At 44.8% G+C, this 20,708-nt stretch overlaps 1 protein-coding gene across 2 annotated transcripts in view; it reads right to left on the reverse strand.

Moving 5' to 3' along the window:
- Positions 1-2,891: 2,891 nt before the first annotated feature.
- cdon (cell adhesion associated, oncogene regulated) overlaps positions 2,892-20,708 on the reverse strand; it is a 46,282-nt gene continuing 28,465 nt past the window's right edge. The window contains exons 10-20 of one of the 2 annotated variants that reach the window (XM_080429674.1): positions 18,948-19,061; positions 18,629-18,670; positions 15,600-15,803; positions 14,864-15,045; positions 12,743-12,848; positions 9,781-9,903; positions 7,461-7,652; positions 6,341-6,648; positions 6,015-6,094; positions 4,246-4,493; positions 2,892-3,811 (exon numbers count right to left, since the gene is read on the reverse strand). In XM_080429674.1, the coding sequence (XP_080285800.1) occupies positions 3,657-3,811; positions 4,246-4,493; positions 6,015-6,094; positions 6,341-6,648; positions 7,461-7,652; positions 9,781-9,903; positions 12,743-12,848; positions 14,864-15,045; positions 15,600-15,803; positions 18,629-18,670; positions 18,948-19,061 (1,754 nt within the window). In that variant the 3' untranslated portion in view covers positions 2,892-3,656. The remainder of the gene's footprint in view (positions 3,812-4,245; positions 4,494-6,014; positions 6,095-6,340; positions 6,649-7,460; positions 7,653-9,780; positions 9,904-12,742; positions 12,849-14,863; positions 15,046-15,599; positions 15,804-18,628; positions 18,671-18,947; positions 19,062-20,708) is intronic. The other variant, XM_080429675.1, reaches the window with a different exon arrangement.

Consider the following 20,708-nt stretch of genomic DNA (forward strand, 5'->3'; position numbering starts at 1 on the left):
GTGCCAGGGCCCGGGGGAAACGGCGGCCAACACTGGGCGCCCAGGCAGGCAGACAGGCACCGCGCGTCACGCCGCTGCACCGCAGACATCCCCCGCTGAAACGCGGCCAGCCCTGTCATCTGCCCACTGCAATCCTATCAGCTTTAAATCAACGACGCCCCACCCAGCTTATTTTAAAAGCAACGCAGGGCTTAAAATATGACACGAGGAAAACTGAAGGGTTGTTGTACAGTAGCCTATGTTAGGAGAAAGTCTCAGGGAATATGTTGTATTGTCGCTGACGTTCAGAAACCTTGTACTTCACAGGAAATGGAAATCTACTTATTTAGTCAGAAGCTCTTGTCAATACATTTCAGTGACACACTTCACCACTTTCACTTTCAAAGTCTTTTCATAAATAGCTAAAATAGGCAATCTGCAAGCTCTCAACGTGCCGCGATGCATTGTGAGCTTGTAGATCTGCTAATTTAGCTACTATTGCGGGACACTCTTGTTCGACAAAGCAGGGCAGTAATTTACGACAAGAAAATAAAGGTTGACTTTTTGTGTTTTACGTTTCCGTTTCCGTAAATGAATGTAGTACTTGAACATACTGCAGCGTCACACAAAAGCATCAGTGTGGCGCAAAGTCACGCATTTTGAGCTGCAACTTTTGAATTTAAATCCTGAAAAATAACAGTTTTGGACATACAGTATGAGGTTTCCACTCGACAGAGACGATATGGAAAGTAAATGCATTTCCACTGCATATCATTGCTGGCGGGCAAACCTCTCACCTCCATATTTCTGATGCAAGAATTGCCGATCTATGAGCTCTTTTTGAGATCTTGTAGATCTACTATTTCTTTTGACATTTTTTAATTTGAATCCTGAAAAGCAACAGTTTTGGACATAATGAGGTTTCCACCCGACAACAAGGGTACGTGACCAATAGTCTTAAGGCCCATTCCCTCCAAATAAATAGTTAACCCAATAAAGCAGAGGCGACAGCACCACAAATCTAATCCGCGTGAAGGTCCCGGCCAGATTAAACTGTGTCTTTAACCCATTCAATCCAGGTCTGGGTCATTTGAGATTTCTTTGGGCTATTCAAAAATAGCAGATCTACAAGCTCGTAGTGCGGCACCGAGTGCCGCACTACGAGCTTGTAGATCTGCATTTTTTTTTTTATCGTGAAAATGTGTGCAAATCTTTGAATATATATATATATATCTTTTTTTTACATTTTTAAATGAAATCTTTGCTTATGGGGGTCCCTGGAACAAAATATTATGAGATGGGGGTCCACGGCCAAATACATATCTTATTGTTTTCTAAATCCTAACAGTATGTTGCTATATCAGTGGTGCTCCAACTTTTTCATGACAAGGACCCCCAAAATTATATGAATTTGGCCGTGGAGCCAATTCTCAAAATGTTTTGTTCCAGGGACCCCCAGAAGCAAAGATTTGAGTAACAAACAACAAAAATATATTCCAAGATTTGCTAAAATGTTCATGCTTTTTCAAAAAATAGCAGATCTACAAGTATGTTGTAAATCTGCTATTTTTGAATAGCCAAAGATATCCAAAATGACACAGATGCTTTCCCGGTCTTAATGGGTTAACATAATAATAGCGGCATCCGTTGCTTCCAACGGGCCGTGGCCGCGGGCGGGTCATTAGCACGCCCGAGGGGAACAGCGTGTCCCTGTGTCTAGTAATGAGCTATCAAGCAGCAGTGGTGGAAAGTAACTAAGTACATTTATCAAGTACTACACTTAACCACTTAAACCCTCTGGTTTTAGAGATCCGGACTTGAGTTACAACTGTACTTTGACCGTCTTACACCAAATCTCTTTGCCAATAATATTTTTTGGTGAATGTTCCCCCCAGAATAGGCACGCTGGGGTTCAAGTGGTTAAGTTAAATTTTGAGGTATAATAAGTAAGTCTACTTACAGTATCTGTATGACGAGTACTTTGAGTTTTGGTACTTTAAAGGGATAGTTCACCCCAAAATTACTTTTTTTCTATCGATTAGTCACCCCATGGAGACTTGAATTCATGGATATTTTTGGGCGGTGAAACCGCCCCTATAAGTGAGATTTGGAAAAATGTACATTTTCCTGCGCTGTGATCTGGGCCCAGGAAATTTGTAGAATTATCCTGCGCTGTGATTGGCCAATCACAGTCTATTCAGGACTGTGATTGGCCAGTGTCACATGACACATGTGCATAGCCCTATATAAGAAACCATAACGTGAAAAAAAACAAATTTTTGTTTTGTTTTTTGTTTTGTTTTTTGAAAAAAACCAAATTTTTGTTTTTTTCACGTTATGGTTTCGTCCATCATAAAGAGTGTTTCAATAAATGTATTTATCTTTTGTACATGATTGGTTGACTCCATTCAGTATTGTGATTAGCTAGCAAGACACCGCCCACTTCACACAGGGTGTAGAGACACAAAGAGTCTCCTTTGTATCTCCTACCGGAACCGCTGCCGGTACGCTGCCGGTATACTCCAGTAAAGTAAAAAATACCTCAAAATTGTACTTAAGTCAGTACTTGAGTAAATGTACTTAGTTACTTTCTGCCACTGGTTCCCGTATTGAATGGGTTAAGTAAAAAAAAAGTATGTCTTCCACCACTGGTTCCTGTGTGTCAAGTAATGAGCTATCAAGCAGCCAGCAGAGCAGAGAGCAGAGCAGTGAAGGGAGTTGTTCACCCCGCTCAGGGGTCACTGCAAGCCCCATCACAGAGCCACATCAAAGGCTTGCCAGAAATATCGACGGGGTTGGAACCGCGGCCGCGGGGGGAACTGGCTACGGCATCCACTCATCCAGCGCTCTCCACACACAGAGGGGGGGGGGGAGGGAGGAAAGAAAGATTGGAAATAAGTCTGCGGTTTACTCTTCCATAGCTTCTCTTTATATTATTACAAAAACTTTACACGTACAATTGCTAATCTCCACGGCCGCGTGGAACATGGGACGAAACAAACAAACACAAAGGGGGGGGAAAACTGACAAAAAATAAAAAGTATTTCTCATCCGAAAAGAGGCATAAATAATATAAAAGACAAACTTTGTTTTTTTCTTTAAAACAGTTACATTCATATGAAATAATATTTTACTACTACAAAAATAATAAATAAGTCTTCTAAAGAGTTTTTGATCTTTTTTTGTTTGTCTGTTTGTTTGTTGTTCTTTATAAGAGTCTTCCTCCCTCTGCTGGGTCAACACAGTTTTTTCAGTCGTTTGAACCGCGTCGGTCCTCTCTTCCGCCATCTTGTTTGCCTCCCCGCCCGTTTGTCCCACAAGTCCAGGCCTTTAGTCCGCTCGCCTCAGCGTCAGTCCGTAGACGACGCTAAGTGTCCATGTCACCGTACCGCGCCGTGTCTTCGGAACTGAGCCGGAACGCTGCTTCTCTTCTCTCCCACGGACACATTACAGCCTCATTTATGCTCCGTCCCACGATGCCGACGCGCGCCAATATTAGCAGATCTGCTATGTTCGGCGTTCGACGTCATTGTGCAATGAAGTATGAATCGGGCTCTACCAGTCACTCTGCTGTCTCTTTTGACGTCCCGGCCCGCCTTGTCTAGTTCCGTCTCCCATGTGACTGTCCCGACACCAACCCTCCCACCTCACGGTGGGAGAGGGTGGGTGGGCTACGCTCAGACCTCCTGGGCGGCGGGTTGGATCAGTTCCCCTGCCAGGCTGCTGCCGGACAGCCAGCCGGACTTGTCGTCACAGTCCAAGTCAGGCAGTCCCAGAGTCTCCCAACACACCACCGGACCCTCCGAATCCACGCACTGTGGCTCCTCTTCAGCTGTGCGCGCACACACACACACACACACACACACACACACACACACACACACACACACACACACACACACACACACACACACACACACACACACACACACACACACACACACACACACACACACACACACACACACACACACACAGAAAGATGGGTATTAATTATGGGTGCAAATGGCTTGAAAACAAAGAAAAAAATACTGTATGACTGTTTTGTGACAGAAGAAAGAAACTTTGAGCCTGTCCAAATGCCAGATTTTTTACCACTGATTACTGAAGTTTTTACATTTTTTTTTGTCCAAAAGTGACAAACCGATATATCGGTCTAGCTTTAAGGAAAATATTGGGAGTAAGTGTGGTCTGTCTCCTACTACCTACTGTACTATCAATAAAGGCATAAACATTTAAATAAAGAAAAAGTGTGGTGGGCCTCACCGGTGTCATCCCCTGGGCAGTTTTCACCCTCCCCAACGAGACAGCAGGACAGCCGCGAGGGCGAGCAGTCCCTGTCGGCCCCGTCGGCCCGGTCCCCCAGCCCGGCTTCGTCGTCTGGGCCGTGGCACTGCGGTGACACCTGGCCCAGGGGAACCATCTCCAGCCCGTCCTGTTGGTGGCAGGGGGCCACGCGGTGCATTAAGGGGAGAGTGCCACTGGGGAACGTGCCGTTGGTCTTGGAGTAACATCTGCTTTGAGGACAGAGAGACAGAGAGAGAGAGAGAGGGACAGACAGACAGACAGACAGACAGACAGACAGACAGACAGACAGACAGACAGGCAGGCAGGCAGGCAGACAGGCAGGCAGGCAGGCAGGCAGACAGGCAGGCAGGCAGGCAGGCAGACAGACAGACAGACGAGAGGGGAGGGGAGGGGAGGGGAGGGGAGGGGAGGGGAGGTGGATGAGTGACAGTTCTTAATCTTCCAGACAGTTAACAACACCCTTGTGTAAACACTACTCATGATGTCCGGTGGAAATGGCCGCCACAAACCCAAACACCTCGCTGTCAGCGGCCGCGTCTCATTTCGTTTGAGAGAGGTTAAAGAGGTCGGCCACGAGGGCGGGGGGGTATTCCGTTTAACAATACGTCACTCTCGACGAACCCCACACCTCCCAGCTGTAGGAGTGGCACGTCTAACCGGCCAACGGGTTCCTCCTTCCCGCGCAGAGCCGAGCGTCTGGTCCGCTCCGTCGGAACTCGATTGTGACCGCACACGCCCCCCACCTCCCCCCCACCCCCCTCCCCTCTTCCCAGCAGTCAGAAGTAAATAAACAGAGGCCTCATTAGGTCCACTGGCCGGGCGCACAGAGAGTAAACTGTGATGCCGGAGACCCTTAAGTACATAAACAGGCCTGGAGGCCTGAGAGGAGAGGAGGGTCTCTGAGGCGGAGCGACAAGAGCCTCCTTTGCGTTGTGAGCTCACAAACAGGGCCACGCTGTCACATTCCCAAGCGTTGATTAATTAAATTAACACTCTGGATTATTCTGTGTGGAATGGTTATTTAACTCTGTAAAAAAAAACAGTCTGATCTGTACCGGCCCATTTTTACACCCTCAAGGTTAAATCAACACTCCAGATTTAGCAGTGAACCAGCGTAACTGACGGATGACACCGCTGGTCAAATGACCCCTGACCTTTTCATCCTTTTACGATGCAGGAAGAGTGAATTGAGTTAATGAGTTAATTAATTAGGGCTACCGATTAACTTCTTATCGAGGGGGGGCTACTCATTTTTTTGACAGTGTCGTGCAAAAATATCAGAAACAACTGGAAATAGTGGAAATAGCAATGCATTGCATTGCTATTTCCATATATGAGCTTGTTTGAGCTTTTGGGGAATTTTTACTACTGCATTTAGAAAAAAGAAAAGGAAAAAATAGAAATGATTTTATTAACCCATTAAGACCTGGAACGCATCTGTGTCACTTTAGATTTCTTTGGCTATTCAAAAATAGCAGATCTACAAGCTCATAGCGCGGCACCGAGTGCCGCGCTATGAGCTTGTAGATCTGCTATTAAAAAAAAATCGTTTTATATTATTTTTTTAAAGAATCGCCTCAGGTCTTAATGGGTTAAAATGAATTATTTTGCATAATCGACTGAAGCAATTAGTTCCATTGAGTGCTGCACCCCTGGCAGACATGTGTCGGCAGTGAAGCACACAGAGGAACATGGCCGTGTGACAAAGAGGAACTAATCTCCCGTACCTGTTGTTGTTGCAGAAGTTCTGACAGCTCATGCAGTCAGAGGAGTCCGTCTGGGGCAGAGCGGTGTACATCCCTCCTCCCTGCAGCCAGCCAGCCAGCCAGCCGGCAGAACGAGCGAGCGAGGGGGGGGGGAACACAAACAAAACGTCAGCCAAACTAAACTCAACTCACACCTGCTCATGTCAAAACACCACCACTTGGCCATTTCAATGCCCCGGAATGGAAAGGATCAACCTGCAAAGAATGAGCCCCCAGTCTCTGTGTGGTTCATGTTTGTGCGTGCCGTGCCCAGAGAGAGAAACGGGGGGGGGGGGGGGGGGACTCACGTTATGGTGGTGGTGGGGATGCGAGTGCTCGCAGTCCACGGCGCCGTGAGGCATCGTGCCGTCGTGGGTGCCGTGTGGGTGGCCGCCGGCGGGCGAGAACAGGCCTCCCGACCCGTTGAGCAGTGCCAAGCCGTTGGGGAGCTTGTGGTGGAGGTGATGGCAGCCCTGGGGCAGCATGGGGCCCCCGTGCACGCCGTAGCCCCCGTGCACGCCCCCGTTGAGGTGGCCGGAGCCCGGCAGGGTGGTGTACTCCATGACGTGGCCGTTCATCTCCGCCGGCTGGTACAGGTAGCCCGGGGGGTCGTACTCTGTGCGGGGGGGGGGGACAAGTTTGCTTCAACGCATGTTCTACTATATTACCCGCCTACCGATGATGTCACTGGTAGGCAGGTTTCTGAACTGTCCTGCAGGCCTCCTTCTGAGACTCAGAGTGAGTAGATAGAAATGATGCCATCTTCATTAGTGAGGACCAGTTATCCACACGTTTCCTAGGGCGCTGTGGGCATCACTTCCTGTCGATTTGATCCCTGACACCTGATCAAATCGACAGGAAGTGATGCCCACAACGCGAAACTTGTGGATATGAAAATAAGGTTGAGAATGGGTAAAGTTGGATAGTTTTTTTCTCTATCGATTAGTCACCCCATGGAGACTTGAATTCATGGATATTGTTTTTGTCGCATTCCTAAGCCAATAATTTGATGACCGGCGGACCGGTAGGCAGCGGTTCCGGTAGGAGACACAAAGGAGACTCTTTGTGTCTCCTTCCGGAACCGCTGTCGATCAGCAAATCATTGGCTTAGAATTTCGACAAAAACAAAACAATATCCATGAATTCAAGTCTCCATGGGGTGACTAATCGATAGGGAAAAAATAACATTTTGGGGGGTGAACTATCCCTTTAAAGTGGTTAAGGTGGAAAAGACATAGGCTATCACTATATTCTGATATCCAAAATCCCAGATGATGTCTATTCTCATGTCACAATATCGATATAAAATTAATATAGTGAGTGGGTAAGAAGCAGCTGGGCTCACTCTGCATGTTGATCTGTGCGTGCGCGTGCATGCCAGTGTGTGTGTATGTGTGTGTGTGCGTAGGTGTGTGCGTGTGAACTCACTGTGCATGTTGATCTGCTGTCGGTTCCTCCACAGACACATGGCGATGAACGCCAGCAGGATCAGCACCATGACTCCCAGAACGCAGCCTACGATCAGGTAGAGCAGGCCTCCGGGCGAGCTGGGGGCCTCCGGGGCGTGGGGGCCCGGAGGGGTGACCGGGTGCTGGCTGGGTACGCCTGGCACCTGGCGCGCTGCAGCACCCAAGGGGGAGAGGAGAGGAGAGGAGAGGAGAGGAGAGGAGAGGAGAGGAGAGGAGAGGAGAGGAGAGGAGAGGAGAGGAGAGGAGAGGAGAGGAGAGGAGAGGAGGGGAGGGGAGAGGAGAGGACGCAGTCTTCAGTGATGGAAAAAGTACACCGTTTTGAGTGAGGATATTTGCAAAAATGTTCTATATTTTTCAAAAATAGCAGATCTACAAGTTCATGGCGCAGCACTCGGTGCCGCACTATGAGCTTGTAGATATATATTTTTTGAATAGCCAAATAGTATAAAATAATGGTAATAATGGTAAAATCTAAAATGGCACAGCGTTCCCGGATTGAACGGGTTAACCACTAAAACCCTATGTGGTTGACCAGAGTCCCTCAGGGCTCTATACTAGTGTGTTTTCTGTTATCGTGGGGAAAGCTTTCGGAGGAAAGTAGCCGATCAACAAGCTCACAACGTGCCGCAGCACAGCGTGTTGTTGATCTGCTATGTTCTGCGAAAGCTTTCCCCACATGGGGTTTAGTAAAGTAAAAGTTAGCAATACCAGAATGTAGAAATACTGTAACGTAAATGCAGGTAAGAGTCAAGTATTCAAAATGTTTACTTGAGTAGAGGTGCAAAAGTATTGGCATGAAAATATACGTAAAAGAATATGTTTAGCATGATAGTACACATTATACAGAATGTCTCATTTCACAAAAACTAAAATAGCCAATTCTACGAGCTCACAATGCATCGCATCGAGCTTGAAGATCGGCTATTTTTGAATAGACAAAGTGTAACATAGGGATTAATTGGCTAATACTCAAAGTTAAAGTACCTCAGAATCATAATCAAGTACAGTACTTGAGTAGATGTACTTAGTTACTTTCCGCCACTGGTGAGAACGCAGTCTTAGCGGTTCAAAATAACAGAGTGTGACAGCCAGCGCACAATGCTGGCCATTGTTTCATGTGCTATAAAACGCAGTTACGTTTATGTTGTGTAATTACAGCCAAGCTACCCATCATTATTAAAGTTACGGCCTCAAACGACAACGTGCCTGGACTCATGGTGGCTCCCCCCCGCGCGTGACTCATTTCCTCTCTGGGCTTTGCATGTACAGTAATGAGTGCGTTAGTGATGTGTGTGTGTGTGTGTGTGTATCAGTGTGTGACTGTGTATCAGTGTGTGTGTGTGTGTGTGTGTGTGTGTGTGTGTGTGTGTGTGTGTGTGTGTGTGTGTGTGTGTGTGTGTGTGTGTGTGTGTGTGTGTGTGTGTGTGTGTGTGTGTGTGTGTGTGGGTGTGTGTGTGTGTGTGTGTCTGATTGTACCTAAATGTCTTGAGGAAAGTCACGGAAAGTGAGGACATTTGGCCTGGCCTGGCCTAACAAAGTGTGTGTGTGTGTGTGTGTGTGTGTGTGTGTGTGTGTGTGTGTGTGTGTGTGTGTGTGTGTGTGTGTGTGTGTGTGTGTGTGTGTGTGTGTGTGTGTGTGTGTGTGTGTGTGTGTGTGTCATAGACCGTAAAAAATATGGACGAAGGGAACGGTGACGTCACCCATTGGTTTCTATAGACCGTAAATGAAGCCGATAGTTCAGGAACGTGCAATCTGCCATCTTCAATATATACCATTGGGCACATTATTGCTTGAGACCAGACATGTGACCAGGGAACCGGAAAACAATCCCCAAAGAATGCTATTGGTTGGGTAGCTTGTCAATCAAGAGCGGGGGCAGGGAATGAATGCTATTGATTGTGTAGGTTGTCAATCAAATCATCCCGCCCCTCCTGGAGCATAGCCTACTTTATCGTCAATTTTAGAATAAATGGGACCAAAATTTAGCAAAACGCATATCATGATGATTGAAAGGAGACTTTAAACTAGCGACTGGAAGCATATAGTATTTATGACAATTTGTATTAAGGTAAGAAAATCTAGTCTAAAGTTTGTCAAAAACCTATCCGCTTACAATGAGAGAATATTCCTTCTGACACCTGCAGGGGTAAAACAGCGCCATACAGGCCATTCATATGAACAGTCTCTCTTCCGTATCGGCCTCATTGTAAATATGTCAGGCTGGCCCCTTGGTGTGTGTGTGTGTGTGTGTGTGTGTGTGTGTGTGTGTGAGCGTGTACCTCTGGTCTCACAGATCATAACGTTGCTGTATTCACTCTCTCCCCCGTCGTTGAAACACTGCATCTTGATGTCATAGGACGTCTCTGGCTGGAGGTGACCAATCATATGCCAGTGTTTCACACCTGGAGTATGGGGGGAAGAAATGAAAGGAGAAGAGGGGGGGCAAAGGTTAAAATCAATCTACTCTACATGCATGTGTCGACTTTAACCCCCTCCCCTCCCTGTGTAAACTTCAACAATCAATGCTTCACCCATTATCTGTCTGTCTGTCTGTCTGTCTGTCTGTCTGTCTGTCTGTCTGTCTGTCTGTCTGTCTGTCTGTCTGTCTGTCTGTCTGTCTGTCTGTCTGTCTGTCTGTCTGTCTGTCTTTCTCTCCCTCAAGGTCCTGTTCCTTCATGCTCTCTTTCCCCCACCCCGTTCTCTCTCTTCCACTCCACCAACCCTGTGAACACAGAGACGGTTGCTTTACTCCACACCAGGTCCATATATGGCCGCTTCATGTTTGTACTGGCTTGCATCCAGTATTCCCACTCTGCACACTCTGCACACACACACACACACACACACACACACACACACACACACACACACACACACACACACACACACACACACACACACACACACACACACACACACACACACACACACACACACACACACACACAGCTATGCTAGCTAGCACACACAATCACACTATGCGCTCGTGCTAATCGGAGATGGGGAGGACAATCTCCAACATGGACACGGTCCATTTCAAACAACCGAGGCGGAAACGAGCCGCCGTTGTCCATATTTCTGCTGCTGTTTCTAGTGCTGAGCGGAGCAAGCTCGTTGTGACGTTTACCAACTTTTCCTTCAACTTAATAAAATCGAACTTCCGCAACAGTTCAGCAATGAGGGCAAAGCAACCTGCTTCTCCGACGGAGGCGGATCTGCTCGGTTGTTTGCAACAGATCCGTATTGATACCAAAGCGTGGCGCCGTGTGCAAACAAACATCAGCGGTTCGTGTTCAAACACAAGATAAAGAAAGCACAAAAACAAACTGAGGCAGATTAGCACGCGGGCGCAGCTTCCAGCCGGCCATGAGGTGCTTATCTGGGGCGGAAGTGGCCGTGTCCATGTGTCCCTGACAGCCAGCGAGCCACAGGGGACAAAAAGCCAGAGGTTAAGAGGCTGGAGAGAAGCCTTCCTCCCCTCCCCTTAAAACCAGGCTGAGCTGTTAGCATTCCTGCCCGGCAACCTGAGCCCCCGCGGCACCGGCCACTCTCCTATTTCAGTTCAGGGCCATTAGTAGGCAGTCATTTATTAAAAACACATTTTGGAGTGCCTGCCTGCCTGGCCTGTCTGCCCGGCCGGCCATGGTGCTCACAACACATCAAACAACACACATGCCTTGTCTTCGCCCCCCTCCTCTCGCCTAGCAGAGGGGTGTCCACTATACTACCACCCCCAACCCCCAACCCCCACCCCGCGTTTCAGCTTATCTGCACAGAGCAAGCCTAGCATCCGGACTAGGCCAGCCAGGCCAAACACAGCGTAGCGCCACAGTACAGCACCTCTGTGGTATGTCTCATGTTGCCGTCGGCGGACGAGGGAATTGACGGCCCTCGTATTGCTGCGTTTGTTTCAAGTCGCTCTTGCATAGCATGGAGGCACTGGTGTAAAAGTAACTAAGTACATTTACTCAAGTACTGTACTTAAGTAAAATGTTGAGGTATTTATACTTTACTGGGGTATTTCCAGTTTTCAGTACTTTTGCTTCTACAGCACTACATATCAGAGGAAAATATTGTACTTTTACTCCACTACAATTATTTGAAAACTTTAGTTACTAGTTACTTTGCCGATATAAATTATTATATTATAAAACATACATTAACCACTTCAGCCCTATTTTATACATAGGCTATTTGAAAATAGCCTCACATTGTAGATCTGCTAATTCAAACATTTTAATACTTTTACTTTTGGTACTTTAAGTATATTTTGATGCCAATTCCTTTGTACTTTTACTCAAGCAACATTTTGATAACAGGCCTTTTAGTTATAACAGAGTATTTTTATATTGTGGTATTGCTATTTTTACTTAAGTAAAATATCTGAGTACTTCTTCCACCACTGCATGGAGGTATAAAAGACTGGAATATGGCCGCCCCTTCATTTAAAGGAAACTCACCGAGTGTATAAGCCGCTAAGGGATACCCTCCTTCGTGTGCTTTTGTTCATAGAGCATGGGCATTAGTGTCCCAACGTCACAAACCGCCGTGGAGCGAGCCTGAATGTTTTAAACTAGCGCTTATCGATGTCAAATTCATCTTTTGGAAATAGCCAGTCTACCAACACACAATGTTTTGCATGGCGACACCATTGTACGACAAAGTATGAAATAGGGCATAAGTGGTTTTAACTAATACAAATGGACACTTAAAGTGTCAATTTTAATTTTAATTTTATTTTCATTCAGAGTTCAATCAACACAGCTGTGGAGTGGTGCCTAAAGGCCTCAATATATATATATATTTTTGGCACATGACACCAGCACTCAACTAAACCAGGTACTCTAGCCCTACCTCCTAAACCTAACCTCTAAATGCCTAATTCTAACCCTAACCCCAATCTGACTATTTTCCTAATTGTAAGCCTACCACCAAACTTATTTTTAACCACAAAAAAGAGGGCCGGGAAGATTTTCCCCACAATGTCTTTTAAAAAAAATGTTACTGTACTTGTAGGAAATGTCCCTCACACGTATAGTAATACGCAATATTCCAAGTGCGTGCGCGCACACACACACACACACACACACACACACACACACACACACACACACACACACACACACACACACACACACACACACACACACACACACACACACACACACACACACAGTCACGTTCCGATGCCGAGGCATGTAGAAACTAGACAGACCACATCTAATCCCACGTCTGGGTTACCTTCGACCACGTCGCGTTTGTAGTCGCTGTCGTTGTCGCTGTCTGTGGGCCGGTAGTAGATGTAGAAACCCTGGATGGGTGTGTTGTTGTTACTGGAGGGAGTGTACTGCAGGGAGAGAGAGCCCAAACTCTTACGTTAGTCTTTCATCAGTACACTGTTTACACATATACACAGTGGTGGAAAAAGTACTCAAATGTTTTACTTAAGTAAAAGTATGAATACGATACGATACGATACGATACGATACGATACGATACAACTTTATTGTCAGCTCTCACTGAAATTTGCTTTGTGTCCATGACGTCACCGTTCAAGATACAGACAGGACATACACAATACATTACACAAGGTACATTACAGGACACACATCACAGAAGCAGACAAAAACAAGAACAATAGAACATATCCTCTTGGTTTACCGATTTTGGTTTACCAATACTGATTTCAAAATGAATTCAAAATGTACTTGATTAAAAGTAGAAAAGTATTGGTATCAAAATGTACTTAAAGTACCAAAAGTAAAAGTACTATGATGTTTGAAAATAGCAGATCTACAAGCTCACAACGCGTCGCATCGCGACGCGTTGTGAGGCTATTTTCAAATAGCCTAGGTATAAAATAGAGCTAAAGTGGTTAATGTATGTTTTATAATGTAATAATTTATATCTGAAAAGTAACTAATAACTAGAGTTTTCAAATAATTGAAGTGGAGTAAAAGTACCATATTTTCCTCAGAGATGTAGTGGAGTAGAAGTAAAAGTACTGAAAATTGGAAATACTCCAGTAAAAATCCTCAAAAGTGTACTTAAAGGTAGGGTACGTGATGTTTTTTTTTTTTTTTGTTAAAAGGTTAAAGTACTATATTCTGATAGTAATCATTGCTACAGAGTGTTTGTTTGGTCACAGGGGTCTCTCCAGCTCTTTAGTAAACAGAATATAGTACATTTTGAGGTAGGTGACAAAGTTTAAGCCAATCAGGAGAGAGCACTGAAAATGCATTTTCTGTTTAATAAAGAGCTGGAAAGACATGGGAGACTCCTTTTACTGAACAAACAATCTATAGCAATGAGTACTATCACAATATAGAGCTATTTAACACTTATTTTAACAAAAGCAAATCACTTACCCTACCTTTAAGTACAGTACTTGAGTAAATGTACATATACACCACTGCACATATACACATACACCCTAAAGGATCGCAACGGAAATGCACTGTCAGCTTTGTTTGCGCTTTTGTATCCTTCTGATAATGGTGGAGCACTGGAGCCTATGTATGTAGTATATTGTATTGTCAATAAAGATGTCAAAGTCAAAGTCCAGTGGTTCTCAGCTTTATTTAAAGCCGGACCACTAGCACAGTGTCGGGACCCATGTTTGGGTAGCGGGAACCATTTTAATGGGTTGCGAGTAAAGAAAAAAGTTTCCTGTGAGAGTCCTGTGATCAAGATGTATCACTCAGATTTATCATATTCCATTTCAATTGGCTATGACTGCTGCTCGTCTTGTTTAAACATATTTTTGATACAGTCAACAAAGATTTTTTTACATGTAATTATGCCATGGACCACTCATGGTCCATGGACCAGTGGTTGAGAAACAAAACATTAGTCCATCACCGTCTGGCAGAGAGCTATTCCAGGGGGAATAAAAGTAATGGCGAGCTTTCTTATCAGCAGATGTCCCGGCGGCCTGAGCGATCGTGATTGCACTTGTCTGCGGTTATGTGGAGGAAGTAATAAGGGCCGTTTGGGGTTAAGTAAATGCAGGGGGAGCTTTCTCCGTCCATCTGCGTCGTGTAGGGGATGAAAAAAAAACACGTTTTGAAGCCCGGCCCGGTCCAAACGCGGACCGACCGGGGGCCCGCCTTGATCTCTGCCGAAACAGGAGGTCTAATCAGCACCGCCGGTCAATTAAGAGTCTGATGGAGTCTCCTGTTCCTAAAGACCCACCTGCAGCTCTGGGCTCATACATCACCTACGCCATCTGGAAAAACCACTAACTTCGGCCGTTTACAAATTGTTCTGCAGCTGGCCGTCCAGTCTCACGCATGCACTGTGTGTGTATGTGTGTGTGTGTGTGTGTGTGCGCGCATGTGTGTGTGTGTGTTCAGTACTCACAGTCCAGCGAAGCATGATCTGAGTGTCGCTGATGGCGTCCGTGGATGAGATGTGGGGCCCGGCGACGGGCCGGTCTGAGTAGGGCGGGCTGGCTTGGGACACCTGGTAGGGTTTGGAGGGAATGCTGTGAGGACTCTCTCCATACATGTTGATGGCCATCACACGGAACTTGTACGTGGCACCTGCAAAAGGGGAACATGTTTTATATACAGTGTATATACTGTATACACATTACACACACACAATATTTACAGCAATATATACAGTTAGTATATCACATTAGTTTCCACAGAAATGTATACATTTAAAGCTACAATGCCCAAGTCATATGTCCGTTGTCTCCCTCTCCTGATCGGAGAGAGGTAAGTGCAACGATGTCTCTACAACAATAAAGATGGCGGCGCATCTAGTCCAAATCAGGTGCGTCAACTGCTTCAAATAACTTGACACTGTCACCCAGTAGGTGTCCTACCCGACACCAGGGTCTAAATATCTTGAATATTTTTGTTGTCAAAGTTGCGCAGGGTGAATAGTTTCTCAGTACTACTGCCTAATGTTGTTGTTAGTAGGAATAAACCCAGTAGCACCCGGGAGAAAGTGGACTAAAAAAGGGGAGGGGCTAAATCTGAGTTCCTGAATGGGTTCCCAGATTGGGTAAATACAGACCTGCGTCATCGCACAGAGTTGTGGGTTTTTGGCATGGCGTGAAAGACAAAACTGTACAAATGGAACTCACCGGGCTCCAGACTTCGTACTTCCACAGACAGCTTGAGAGGGGAGATGTTATCGGCGGCGACGACCCACTCAGCGCTGCGGCCGCGCCGGTACTCCACCCGGAAGGCGGTGATAGGAGAGCCGCCGTTGGCCCGCGGGATCCACGTCACATACACCGAACTCTCTGTCGCCATGGAGATTGTGGGACGATCAGGGGCCTCCGGCACTGTGAAGAGGTTTTAACAGGAAACGAATGAAAAAACAAGATCTTGAGAAATAAGTTACTTATCTTTCAAACAAGAAAACAACAACAACAACAGCAGCAGCAACAACAACAGTTAGCGCTATAGAGTACTGAAGTCTGTTGACAAAAACCTGGATCATTAAAAATCCCATAGACTTTTTAAAAATCAAATTAAAAAAAAATATAATCCGGCTTTTTAACTCATTATGGTCATGAAGCATCAACTGAAAAATAAAACAAAAGGCCGCCTGTAAATTTAGAAATGACCCAACGACATAATCAGCATCACGTCGTGTTGCATAAATGTATTTCTTTATGTAGCAGAGTAGCGCGTCAGTTCTCAGCTGTTTCATCAAACAAACTGAATAACACAAACTGATAACAATTGTCACGAAATCTAAGAAATGCCAGGAATGTTTTGACGGAGCTTCAGTGGGGACAGTGAATCACGTGACTTCCTACCGTAGTTTCCCACGCTACTTCCGAGTACAGCCGCAGAATGAATTCAGTTTTCTCCAAACGCAGACTGTATCGAACGTCAGGACCACAATGGAAATCTTTTTATCATTATTGGATTAACTGTACCTCTGTACTTTTTGCAACCTGTTAATAAAGTACTCAATCAGTCAATCAAAAACACACAGAATAGCCAGAGTCTAGGGAATTTTGAATAGGGAAAAAATCTTCATGACCCAGGGGGCGTGGGTTTGACGTCAGGACTTCGGTACTCTATGGGAAGCATAAACTATATAATATCACATCCATCTTGCTTATAGGACAGAACATATTCAGAGAGAGAGAGAGAGAGAGAAAGAAAAACACATAGGAATAGACATCACAGTGTACCGACATGCCGTGGAGGAATGTGTACTTACTGCCTGGGCTCTTAGCCACATAGTTAGAGAGGGCAGGAGAGAGAGTGTGAGAGAGAAGGGAAGTTAGCAAAAAACGGCTAATGTGAGTTTCAGCAGAACAGACCTGCTTGTTAACACCACACAGCAAAATACAGAGTTTTTCCATTTAAAGGTAGGGTAAATGTTAAAAGGTTAAAGCTCTATATTCTGATAGTATAATCATTGCTGTGTTTGTTCAGACTCCCCGTCTCTCCAGCTCTTTAATAAACAGAAAATACATTTTCAGGTTGCCAATTTCAGCCAATGAGGAGAGAGTTTATCAGCTTCAATGTCCAGTTCCAATTTATTTTATTGTGTCATCACTTCCAATTTAACTTGTTTAATAGCTGTATCCTGTGTGAATTCTCTCTCTGCTGATTGGATAAAATTGGTATCCCGACCTGAAAATGCATTTTTTGTTTACTAAAGAGCTGGAGAGACAGGGAGACTCCTGTTACTGAACAGACACTCTATAGCAATGAGTACTAACAGAATATAAAGCTATTTAACACTTATTTTAACAAAAATATCACTTACCCAACCTTTAACTCTGAAAGTGTAAACATGCAATGGTTGAGCAAGCATTCCACACTAGCGTATGCACACACACACACACACACACACACACACACACACACACACACACACACACACACACACACACACACACACACACACACACACACACACACACACACACACACACACACACACACACACACACACACACACACACACACACTCCCCCTATATTACAGCCAGGCATGTACAATCTCACACTTGTAGCACAACAATACATCTTCCCAGAGCATCAAGCTGTTTGGTCATATTCCAAAAGCACAGAGATGCAAAGCAGACCACATCTAAAACATTAAGCCCCTGATATGCATCCACCAGTGTCGGTCATGAACCCGGCCATAACTCTAAGGCAACAGAACTCTGTGAAAACCCACCCCTCTTATCTGTCTGAGCAAACATTTATCCCACACTGGTTTTAGTTCAGCACGACGGCCATGGCCTGTTCATAGAAATGACTTGAGAATGACGTTTACTTTTCCACTATAGGGCTAGGCGATACGGGTAAAAAACATCGCAATAGTCTGACCGAATACCTACGATATATTGATATTGCGACTCTTTAAAAATGTTTAAAAGTATAAAATCAAGTGACTAAAGCCAGGAAAAGACAACACGCCATATCCCAATATTTCTATAGCCAAAATTCTAGTATCATATCACAATATGGATACAATACTCATATCCAGGGCTTGTCATTAACTTTTTCAGGCACTTGTCCTTTGAACAAGTACATTACCCAGTCACTTGTCTGGGCACAAAAGTCACTTGTCGGGGTAAAGATTTGCTCATATGAATGAGATGGAATGCGTTTAATCATTGCGTCGTTTTGCATAAACAAACAAACAAACAAACAAAAAAAAAAACATTATGGTCATTGGTTTTGTCACTGGAATTTCTAACTTCGATATGGTATCAAGCTTTAATGAGCTTTTGATCTAACACACCTGGAGCAAATGATAAGAACGCATTCAGAAGAGCTAACAAGCGAGAAGCGACCATCAACAGACAGAGCCACAGCTCTGTGAGTGAGGGTGATGCTGCGTTCACACTGACAGATACCAAAGATACAAAGCTACAAAGCTACACAGCGTATTTGTAGCTTTGTGGCTTTATAGCTGAAGTTGAAACCAGCTCAACTTTTGTGTAGCTTTGTAGCTGATGTTGTTGCGGCTACAAACGCCAGATGTATCTTTGTGTCTTCAAGTTGCTGGCTTCCATTGAAAGTGAATGGTAGAGACTGTATCTTTGTAGCTGCCAGTGTTGAACACAGCGCCAGAGAGAGAGAGGAGGCAGGCAGGGCTATAATAGCCCACACACTGACTGCAGCTTACTTACTGCGGGAGAGACGAGGGAGCGCCGCTCCACCCTCTGTGGTAGCTGCATACGGCACAAAGCCACATGGCAACGTCACATCATTGTGAAAAAAGTAACTTGTGATTGTTTTTAATGAACTTGTTTGATAATCACTGAGCCCAGGACAAGCGGACAGCGGTTAATGCCGAGCCCTGCATTATATATGGATATAATACTCATATCTATCCATGTTGATAAAACATAAAAAGTTGAAATATGGAGATACGTGGTTTCTACCTGACAGCGGCGATACAATACTAACATACATATTGATATCCAGCCTCTGTCTCTCAGTGCCTACCTCTGTCGTGGATCACCACTCCAAAGTGTGTGGGGGTCTTGTCTTCTGGTGCTTGGGGGGGCACGGAGACCACCGGAGGCTTGGAAGGGTTCTTGTTGACAGGGACGGTTTTCTCTGAATCAGGATGGAGGAAACAAGTTAAACTAATTGCATTGTGTAAATAATTTCACCATATGATGAACTATTTTTGGATCATAGCTTAATCCTTTCATATTCCATTACCATGAAATTAGAGAAAATCAAGTTTAAAACCGTTAAAGTTATACAATGCAGGTCCACAAATAACGATTTTTAGCATCCTCTGCTGGTCATTACCGTCACTGCAGGCCGTTCGTTTATTCCTCTGTTACCCAGAATTCCATCTGTTTTCACCGGAAGACGGAAGCGTTTCAAAAAGCGTTCTTTTAATTGTTTTATATGATCTGTGGATCGTTTCTCTTAGCCAGTGGAGCTTTAGTTACTGTGAGCTGTGTTTTCTTTTCTGTTGTTTTTCGATCTTCAAATCATACAATCTCTTAAAAACAGCGTGAGTTTCCTTTTTGTTATCAGCGCGGTAGTTCCTGGCCAAACAGGAAACCGGTGCGGTAGTTCCTGGTCAAACAGGAAACCGGTGCATTTCCGCTTCCGTTTTCGGGGGAAAAAAATCTTTTTTTGGGGAAAAAAATTACACAAATTTTCTCCTCTGGGGCTCCCTGGCACAAAACATTTTCAGATGGGCGTCTGTGGCCAAATATATATACATTTGAGGGTCCTTGGCACAAAAAAGTTTGAGAACTACAGATTTAGAAGGCATTTGTATAATCGGCCTCAGGTCTTAATAGATTAATGTACTAAAATCTGACTCAATTAGAATTTTTGCTTGGATTTCCACATTGTCTCGCCCGCTGCCACGGCCAACTCTACAGAACAAGGTCTAGAGTTTGGAATGAGAGCCGAACCTTCCAGCTGCGGCTTGTAACTTTGGACCTTTGCAAAATGTTACTATACCGCTGAGCATGGTTAAAATGGACTAAATACAGAATCATAGAATAAGGTCACGATCACAACACTTTATTAACACACATAACACTTTGCTGCCAAGCATCGTTAACTATGAGAGTGTACAAATGTTCCATTTGTACACTCTCATAGTTAAAGTGGGTGTAAGTCATATTTTTGTAAAATAAGTGTTACAGTAAGTGTTAAATAGCTCTATATTCTGATAGCAATTACCGTAAATTTCGGACTATAAGCCACGACTTTTTCCCAATTTTTCGACCCTGCGGCTTATATAACGGTGCGGCTTATCTATGGATTTTTACAGCTAACGGCCACTAGGGGACCTCCTAAATCTATGGATTTTACACCTGCGGCTTATAGTCCAGTGCGGCTTATATATGTACAAATCATTCAATTTAGCTGCTGCGGCTTATACTCAGGTGCGGCTTATAGTGCGAAAATTACGGTAATTGCTATCAGAATATAGAGCTGTAACAGTTTGTGCTGTAACAGGAGTCTCCCGTCTCTTTAATAAACAGAACATACATTTTCAGGTTGGGATATCAATTTCATCCAATCAGGACAGAGAACTCATACAAGATACAGGGTAAACAAGTGAAATTGAAATGGGTTCTCTCACCTGATTGGTGACCCAAATGTATTCTATGTTTACTAGAGCTGGAGAGACAGGGTAGACCCTGTTACTACTAAACAAACACTTTTTTGCAGTGATTACTATCACAATATAAAGCATTTTTTTTACGAAAAACCTTTAACCAAAAA

The sequence above is a fragment of the Gymnoscopelus braueri genome, assembly GCF_963280865.1.
Source record: "Gymnoscopelus braueri genome assembly, chromosome: 5".
Classification (NCBI taxonomy): Eukaryota; Metazoa; Chordata; class Actinopteri; order Myctophiformes; family Myctophidae; genus Gymnoscopelus; species Gymnoscopelus braueri.